Genomic DNA, 9,563 nt, shown 5'->3' with positions numbered 1-9,563 from the left:
ACTCCAGATTTTTCTTTATTTCATTCATAGTGTTTTTCATCTCCACCATTTCTGATTGGTTTTTCTTTATAGTTTCAATCTCTTTTGTGAAGACTTCCCTCTGTTCATTAATTTTCTTCCTGATTTCATTGAGCTACCTTTCCAAATTTTCTTGTAACTCATTGAGTTTTTCTTTTTTTTTGAGGAAGATTAACCCTGAGCTAACATCTGCCACCAATCCTCCTCCTTGCTGAGGAAGAATGGCCCTGAGCTAACATCCATGCCCATCTTCCTCTACTTTTTATATGTGGGACGCCTGCCACAGCATGGCTTGACAAGCGGCGCATAGGTCCGCAACCAAGATCCGACCCAGCAAACCCCAGGCTGCCGAAGCAGAACATGTGAACTTAACTTCTGCATCACACCACCAGGCTGGCCCCTCATTGAAGTTTTTATGGTAGCTGTTTTGAATTCTCTATCATTGAGATTGTAAATTTCTGTGCCTTTGGGATTGGTTTCTGGGTGCTTGTCATTTTCCTTCTGGTCTGGAGTATTAATATACATTTTCATGCTGTTTGATGGGGTGGACTTGTACCTTTGCATAGTGGAAGTATCTGGTCACAGATTCTATCTGCTGCCACTGGGGGCAAGCAGAAGCTGTGTATTCTGAGCCTGCTGCTATCCTGGCATGTATGCCTGTCCTTTGGAAATGCTGATGGGGCATGTTTTTGATTGCCCGCTGGCCACTGCTACTTTACAAAGGTATGGGCATGCACTCTGGTGGGGGTCCCTTGCTCTGCCCCACCAAGCTGGTGCTCCAGGTGGGGAAGGTGTGCTTCCTTTCACCTGTGTGATCACAAGGATGTTCTCACTTTTCCCTCGCTGTCTGCCCTCCTCAGGTGCTGGCTTGATGAAGACACCCTGACAATTGCTTGGCCTCCCCTGTGTGGGGCTTTCCCATAGTTGGGAGGCAGCTTGGAGAGCAAAGGTGTTCCCTTGGAGAGCTACCCCTCCCCATCTCCTTGCAGAGTTGCATGCAGTCCTACACCCTAGATCGCTGCTGGGGAAGGAGAGGAGATCCCCTTACCTCCTTTCGCTTCCTTCTGGGGGTCCAGCACCTCCACCTTCAGAGGTATGGCTCTGTGGGTCTCTTAGACGTCTGTTGTGTTGTGTGAATGTCCTGTGTTGGTTTATGAATGTTCTTTTTATTGTATCTTAGCGGGGAGAGTCTAAGGGAGGAGCTCACTCCATCATGATGCTGATGTCACTCTCCCCAAACATCTTTTAAAGAGCTGTGGAGGGAATCATCTGTTCTGTAGTATTTACCTTTCTGTCACTTTTGTTTCATTTTTCATGTCCCCAGTGACCTCCTGGTAGCATTTCACTTATATCTGAAGAGCTTCATTAGTCTTCTCTCTATGAGTTCTCTTAGTTTTTCTTTATCTGAGAATGTCCTTATTTCATGTTCATCCCTAAAGGATATTTTCGATTGATGTAGGATTCTGGGTTGACACTTCTTTTCTTTCAGACTTAACAAGTATCATTCCACTTCCCCAGGGTCCCTGGTTTCCAAGGAGAAATCCACAGGCATTCACATTGCTCTTCTTCAGGTAATGAGCTATTTTTCTCTGGCTGTTTTGAAGATATTTTTCCTTTGTCTTTAGTGTATACCAGTCTTGGATTTCTTCAGATACACCCTGTTTGGCTTTCATTGAGCTTCTTGGATCTGTGGACAAAAGTCTTCTGCAAAATTTGGGAAGTTCTCAGTCATTGTTTTCAACTATTTTTCAGCACTACCCACTTTCTGCTGTCCGTCTTGCATTCTGACACAAATGTTAGATCATTTCTCTTGTCCCAGAAGTCCCTGAGGCTCTTCGTTTTTTTCAGTCTTTGTTCTCTCTGTTGTTCAGATTAGATAATTTCAGTTGTTCTGTCTTTAAGTTCACTGAATCTTTCCTCTGCTCTTGAGCTCATGTAGGGAGTTTTTAAAATTTTAGTATGGTATTTTGTAATTTGAAAATAATCTTATGGGACCATGGTCATATATGTGGTCCATGGCTAACTGAAATGTCATGGTGCAGTGCATGCCTGTATAAAGATATCTTTTTTTTTTTTTGGCCTGATTTCAATCTTTTCTTTCTGTTTGGGAGTGTTATTGTTTGTTAGAGCATTTTTATAGTAGTTGCTTTGAAGTCTGGTACATGATTGTAACATCTGTGTTATTTCAGTGTTGGTATCTGTTGTTTATCTTTTCCCGTAGGAGTCAGGACATTCTTGGTTCTTTGTGTGCTGAGTAGTTTGCATTGCAGCTGAATGTTTTGGATATTATGATCTAGGACCATGGGTCTTATTTAAATCCTAGGTGAATGCTGATTTTTCATTTTAGCAGGCAAACAACATGGTTCGATTTTAGGCTGCAGTTCCAGCCTGCCTTGTTTGGTTTGTGATTCAGTATCAATTCTGTTCTCAGAGCCTCTGCAGTGCCATTTCGATCTGTCCTCTGTGTTCTGCCCGTGCAGTCTGGGATCTGGCTGTGGGCTCAAGGGACGGTATGAGAGGATCAGATCCATCACCTACAACTTGGGAGGGGGCCTGACACTCATGAGCAACTTTGTGGGCTTGCTCTTGGGAGCTTCTTCCTCTCCACACTGCCCCTGGGGCTTTCCAGTGCCCTGGGGTTCCCTTTGTGGTTCCATAGCCAGCATACCAGGCCTTTGGTAACCTGATGCTCTGTGTACTTCCACACCCATGCCTAGTCTGGGGCCCAGTTCTGGGAGGAGTGATTGACTGCTTCTTCCATTCAGTGTTCTTCTCCATCCTAACTGGTGTTCTTTCCTTCTCGGAACAACGTGGGTGCCCCATGTGTCTTGTCTGTGGTTGGGGCTGCGCTGCATGTCCTGTCTGGGGTCAGAGCAGCCTCTCATGTCTTGTCCAGGGTCAGAGTTGCTTGATGTGTCTTATCTAGGATTAGAGCTACTCTCTGTGTCCCATCCAGAGTTGGAGCAGCATTCAGCAGGAGGCAGGCTGGAGTATGCCTACTCCTTTTCCCCAGAGCCGGCATAGATTTGTATTTAGATGAGATCTGCTCCGTTTCTATGCTTCTGTACATGAGCCTCAGAGTTCTGCTTTCAGTCTTCTGCTAACGGCCCCCTCCCTGTTTCACCTTGGCCCCCAGCCATCACCTTAGTAGTCACTGCAGGCTGCCCCTGTACTTCTGGAGGGAGGGCTCTAGCCATTTCCATCTCCATTCCTAACATGTAACCCTGCTTGGAGGTACTGCCTGGGAAACATCCGTGTTCAGGGAAGCCCCCTTGGAGGTTGTGCCGGCCTCCTTGGGGCGGATGTGGTGTTGGAGGGCATGTTCCCTCCTCCAGCCCATGAAGGGGTTGTCACACCCTCCTAGAGAGCCCTTTAGGGACAGCGGTGGCCCCAAGGTGGGAAGGGTGGCATGAAGCGACTGCACATGTGGTGGCCCATGTATCCTGCACCGTGACACTCCTGGAGGCGGCAAGAGGCAACATTGTGACTCCCCTCCCAGCGAGCCCTGGGAGAGCTGCTAGACCCCAGGGACTGACTGTGACCATTTCAGCCACCCCAGTGCCCTCAGGAGAGGAGTCAGGCAAGTGGGGGCCTGATTTCCCCATCCCAGAAGGATTGTCAGGTGCCCCTGCCCTTCCTCACAGCACAGGTAGCTTTGTGTTTTGTTCTAGGCCAGGATGGCGGCCCAGGTGACACTGGAGGATGCGCTGTCCAACGTGGATCTCCTAGAAGAGCTGCCTCTGCCTGACCAGCAGCCCTGTATTGAGCCCCCACCATCCTCACTGCTATACCAGGTGTGTGCTGGGCGCCGCGGGTGCACTGCCTGCCATGCCGACCCCCACATGATGGTTTTTCTCTTCCTTTCAGCCAAATTTCAACACTAACTTTGAAGACAGAAATGCATTTGTCACTGGCATTGCAAGATACATCGAACAGGCGACTGTCCATTCTAGCATGGTAATTCCATCTGCACATCTTTGTTTTCCTTGTGGGAATAGCAACTCTGAATGGCAAATGTATGTGTTTTTGGTATTCTGATGGGATACGTAGTGAGGAAAGTGAGAGGAAACTGAATGAAATGCCTTATGCTTTTAGAAAAACCTGTGTTTTTCTTATTATAAAAACAATGCATGCTCTCTGAAAATTTAGCGCCTATGGCCCAGAGAGAACCTTTCTCAGTATTTTGAGGGAATCCGTTCTCTCTCCTACTTGTATACCTTTACTCGTCATGCCAGGTACTTATGTGATTTAGACTGCATAAGTCAATTGCGGTGTTATTATAATTGTGTATTTTAATGATTTCGGGAACATTTTCACATGTCATGAAAATGTGCTAAAGTAATTAATGGCTGGTACATATTGTAAATGCCCACAATTTAACTATTTTTGCATGTTTACTTAGTTTCCCTTTTTTCTTATAATAAAAAGTGCCGCGATGAACACTTTTCTAAATACATCATTATTCTCTTTGGCTAGATTTGTAGAAGAGAAGTTACTGGGTGAAAGGTTGAGAAATATTTTAAGGCATTGTAAAACCATCAAACTGTAGTTGACATTTTCAAGAACATCTCTGCAGTTTTTATTGTTTTTATCAAAGGAAATAATGTGGAAGAAGAGTAGACACTAAGGTAGTTTTAAAATGACAGTAGTCCTCTTCCCAAGGATTCTCTGGATTTTAAGTACTGCAGAAACACTTCTAGCTTTTCCTGCCCACACTGGGAACAGCAGAGCTCCCTCAGTCTTCCTTAGGAGCCAGGAGACTCTGTGTGGCCTGGTGGAGAGCCTGTGAGGACCCCGTGCACATTCACAATGCACTGGGCCCTCCCCCGTGTCCCCACCTTCAGGTATGCATTGCCAGTGGGTGGTTTAGGGTTGAGTGGAGCTGCAGTGTAGCAGCTGTGGTGGATGCCCTGTGCCGCCCCATGCAAAGGTGCCTGCAGGTCGCTGACACCCCTCTCCAGCCTGCAGAAACCTAGGGGTGTTTTGGGCCATCATTGTGGCCACACCACTGCACTGTGGCATCACTAGCTTCTCGGCAGCTCTGTTGGCATGCATGTCCTGTGCTTGTCTCTTCCTTCAGGGAGAGTCAGGATAGTTTATGCGTCTAGATTTTAGCAATTTGGCATCTTCTTGTTTATGATTGTTCCCCTGCGTGCCTTTGATTTGCCCTATGTCCCCTGCAGAATGAGATGCTGGAGGAAGGCCAAGAGTATGCTGTCATGCTGTACACCTGGAGGAGCTGCTCTCGGGCCATCCCACAGGTGCCCCCAACGTTGCTGGCCACACCCCACTCCTGCCTGCCCAGCCCAGCCCATCCCCTCCCTCATCCCACAGACCATGTCTTCATCTGAAACACACCACACCTCTATCCCTTCCAGCCCTGCCCCACCCATACCACACCCCCATACCCACTGGTCGCCTGGGACCCCAGTTCTAACAGCGGCCTTGTCCTCTCACTCCCAGCTGGGTTGAAGCCTCTTTACCTTGCTTTTCCCCAGGTGAAATGTAATGAGCAGCCTAACAGAGTGGAAATTTATGAGAAAACTGTGGAGGTCCTCGAGCCTGAGGTCACAAAACTGATGAATTTTATGTACTTCCAGGTAAAACAGCGCTGTAATCCTCAAGGTTTAATGCAGAGGAGTAGGGATGCTAGCGCTATCTCATCTATCACTATGGACCCAAGAACAAAGCACATGTAAATTAAAACAACCACACAGCCTCTGAGATAAAAGGGAACTAAGGTGCTGATGGTCTAAAACCTCACTGGCTCTTTCAGAAGAGATACTTCTCTTGCATTTCACTTTTCTTCTCTCTGAGTGAATTCACATTTCCTCCACGAAGGCTGCTTTCTGTCCTTCCGAGCACTGTTGTCCTTCTGCCAGTCCTACTTGGGATCCATCTGGTTTCTCAGGTGTTTCTTTCTCTCATCCTCACCCTCACCTTTGCTGTGGTGGTCCTCGCCCTGACTGTCCACCCCAGTGGTCCCTACCTTGGCCTTGGCTCCTCTGGCGTTTTGGTTAGGCAAAGTGGCCAGAGGGAGGAGACTTGCTGGCTTTTTAAAGATGTGCTTTGGACATGTGAGAAAATTTTTCTTACAGACTCCTTTAGCAAAGGGAGAAGATAGAACTTGTTAGCAGATGAATTTTTGTTTTATCTTAAATATCGTCCAGAAGAAAACTCCCCCTCACTTTTTTCACCTCTGAAAGTTAAAACATCTCTTTATAAACATTCTGCTGCAGCATTTTGCTCAGTGACTGCTGAATAATCAACAAAATTCTTTTACTTTAGGGAAGTAGTTGGTAAAGTAGAAAAGTACAAAATAAATCGTGGTTGTCATTGGTGTGTGGGAATTACTTTATAGAAACATGTCTTTTGACCTGAGCTGCAAACATCCACTCATTTGGGTGTATATTTTATCAACAAGAAACAGTGAATCCAGACTCTGTGCTTGAAGCTGAGCGTGGAGTCAGCCTATCATTGACAGTGGCTTTTCTGCCTTCCTTCGTTTGTACAGAGAAATGCCATTGAGCGTTTCTGTGGGGAGGTGAGGCGCCTGTGCCACACGGAGAGGAGGAAGGACTTTGTGTCTGAGGCCTACCTGATCACACTGGGCAAGTTCATCAACATGTTTGCTGTGCTGGATGAGCTGAAGAACATGAAGTGCAGTGTGAAGAACGACCACTCAGCATACAAGAGGTGAGCTTTGGCCTTGTGCCTTTGGGCCACGTGGATAGTGCTGGGAAGGTGGGATGGTGCCTCATCAGTTGGCTGTCCTGCACATAGTTGGTGCACATCCCATGTGTTCTGAAATAAGCGCTACGGGTTGGTAGTGGTTGCTCAGCAGTCTTCGAACTGTTTGAATACACACCCTTAGGAGGTGGGGGGTAGCCAGCAGATTGTTTGCGCTGCAGTGCAGCGCTGTGTCCTCATGGACATGTGTATATTATGGTTTCATGAAGTTAGAGTGGGATCTGAGCATCCTTGTCATCCCCAAGTGTTTGTTGAGGACCTCTGGGTGCTCAGCACCCTTGGGAAGACAGAAGCGCAACGACCAGTCCCTGCTCTCAGAGTGCTGGGGTCGCTGCAGGGCCTTGGCCTGGTGAGCATCTTGACAAGGGGGCAGGTGGGTTCTGTGGCCTGAGGGCGCCCCCTCTGCTCATCACTCACTGGTAGGATGTCCGTCACAGCAGTGGGCAGAGCTGGAGCTTCCACGTCCTGGACCAGCTCTCCTCCAGGGTGGTTTTCTTTTTGAATGTAAAGAACTTCTGGAGAAGAGAACTGGAAAAGCTGGGCTTGGCACAGCAGTGCACTTCTGAAAAACCATGAAGGGGCAGTTGGTGGCAGGCAGAAGGAAGGCTGTTGGTCAGAGCAGAGTCAGCTGTCTTCCGATCAACTTTCTTAGAAAATATGCTCAGTACTGTTGAAGGCATGATTGGCTTGAAGGAGATGCTGACATCTATTTCTTCCGTTAGACAAGGAATCTTGGCTATGAAATTAAATTTGAAGAGTTTACTTTGCATCTGAATACACTGTAGTTAGGTTGCATGTAAAAATCATACAACTGTTGCGTCTTTAAAATAAAATCGACTTGGGACACAGTGCCAAACCTAGATTTGAGGATAAGGCGGCAGTGGGAGTTGAGCTAGGTCCCTAGCATTTTAAGCTTTATTCAAGTGAGTAAGTACAGGCATTCCATTCATCACCTAGGATCAGCTCTGGGCAGAAGCCTGGATCTTCAAACCCAGGAAATCTTTGGAGTTGGCCTGTTACCCCTCTTGGGTGGGAAACTCTGCAGTTGTCCCCATCTGATGACAGTGTTTGTGATACTCCAAGTGTGTGTGACTCTCTGCAGAGCATGGGGTCTTCTGAGAGGTGGAGGGTGAAACCAGCCCAGCCTAGGAGAGCAGCGTCTGCTCCTGGCTGCACAAATCTCTTGCTATGATTTTGAGCAGCTTTCTTAGCCTTTCTGACTTTATCGGGGAGATGGGGATGGTGGACAGCATCAGTGGTTTTTCATTTCAAAAAGATTTTCTTTTTTCTCGGCAGCAGCACTTTTATTCCAAAGCCCAGTCTGTAAAATAGTTTAAAGATGGGGCTGCTCTGTGGAAGGCTGTGGGGGCCCCAGGCACCCCCTCCAGGAACCACAGGGGTCTTTACCACCTGAGGCTCCCCTGAGCACTGAGAGGGCCTGGGCCACCCCTTCATCCTTTCCAGCGGCCTCGTCCTGTGACCTCTGTTTGGGACCCCCTGTTGGTTCACCTTCCCAGACAGTAACCCCTACTCCTCCCCAGTCTTTACACACCCCCACTCCAACACAATTTTTATTTGCACCCAGCTGGTAGCTACCAGTACATCCTCTTCTGAGTGTAAATGCCAAGATAACCTATATGGTTATTGTGAGGCTTGAGAAAAAGAAAACAGCATCTTTGATCCCTTCCTTAGTTTCAGCAGCCACTCAGATCAATAAAGTGAATACTTTGAAAAGGAATGTGACTGTATTAGTTAATGTTAGTTTAACTGTATATAATTCTTAAAAACTTAGAGAAATAACAGTGCCTTCAACAAGATTTCCGATTCTTTCTTTCTCACCTGAAAAGTCCTGAGCTGGGTGATCTGCAGCTGATGAGGGGGTTCCACAGTGTTCAGGACCCAGGACTCCAGCTGTCCTGCTGCTCTGCTGTCTTCATGTGTTGTCTCATGTTTCAAGATGGTTGCTTAAGCTCCAGCTGTCATTTCTGCATTCCAGTCAACAAGGAGGAAGAAGAATAGAAGGGCCCACACTCTCCTTTATAAAAACTTTCCAGTGCCTTGCAAGACTTTTCATTATGTCTCATGGCTCAGCCATCGGTCATGTGGAGATGAGGCACATTGGTGCCGCATGAAAATTGGGAGTTTATTCCTAAGAAAGCAGGGAAGAAGTGACTATTGGAGTAGGTTATCAGTCTTCTATCAGTAAAAACCCCAAGTTTCTAGGTTGCATAGACATGTCCTTATGTGGGCAGGCTATGTGCCGAATCCTCACGTTCACCTTGACACTGCTCTGACGAACTCAGAGACTCAGTACGCGCCTCACAGCACGATCAGACCTCAGTCTACAGGTCCTTCTGTGCGCCTTTCCATCTCTGTTCTCATGTCAGTTCTGTGGGCGGTCGGATGGGCGGCTGTTGTTAGTTACTGATGTGATGAATGAGGCTCAGCAGAGTTCAGGAGGTTTGTCCAAGATGGAGCTGTGGGTTAGTGGAGGGACCAGGATTCTGTCTCAGACCTTTGGCATCAAAACTGTGTATGGTCCCTAACTTGGAGGCGTGGTGGCCCAGAGGGTTCCCAGCAGAGAGCATGAATGGTGCTTGCCATCCTCGTCACTGGGCTCTAGAAGTCACAGAAGAGGGGGTGGCCTTTCTCAGACCCGGGGACAGGGAGCCCAGGACAGAGGCCAGTGTGCAGGGGCCCTTCAGAAAGGCCTGTGGGTGGTGCTGCCACGTCTCTGAGGAAGTTTGTCAGCTCTGGACATCTGGGTCATGAGCTGTCCAGGTTGGCAAAAGACT

The 9,563-nt window shown here is 47.7% G+C and overlaps 1 protein-coding gene across 1 annotated transcript in view; it reads left to right on the top strand.

The window, feature by feature from the left end:
* Positions 1-1,054: 1,054 nt before the first annotated feature.
* Positions 1,055-9,563, top strand: part of LOC106823927 (cytoplasmic FMR1-interacting protein 1) — a 71,552-nt gene continuing 63,043 nt past the window's right edge. The window contains 7 exon segments of the mRNA XM_070497117.1: positions 1,055-1,111; positions 1,537-1,589; positions 3,690-3,812; positions 3,886-3,975; positions 5,202-5,279; positions 5,517-5,618; positions 6,533-6,714. Of these exon segments, the coding sequence (XP_070353218.1) occupies positions 3,696-3,812; positions 3,886-3,975; positions 5,202-5,279; positions 5,517-5,618; positions 6,533-6,714 (569 nt within the window). The 5' untranslated portion in view covers positions 1,055-1,111; positions 1,537-1,589; positions 3,690-3,695.

Source organism: Equus asinus, chromosome 2 (genome assembly GCF_041296235.1).
Source record: "Equus asinus isolate D_3611 breed Donkey chromosome 2, EquAss-T2T_v2, whole genome shotgun sequence".
In the NCBI taxonomy this organism is placed as follows: Eukaryota; Metazoa; Chordata; class Mammalia; order Perissodactyla; family Equidae; genus Equus; species Equus asinus.
This window is presented reverse-complemented; position numbering and strand designations above follow the sequence as displayed.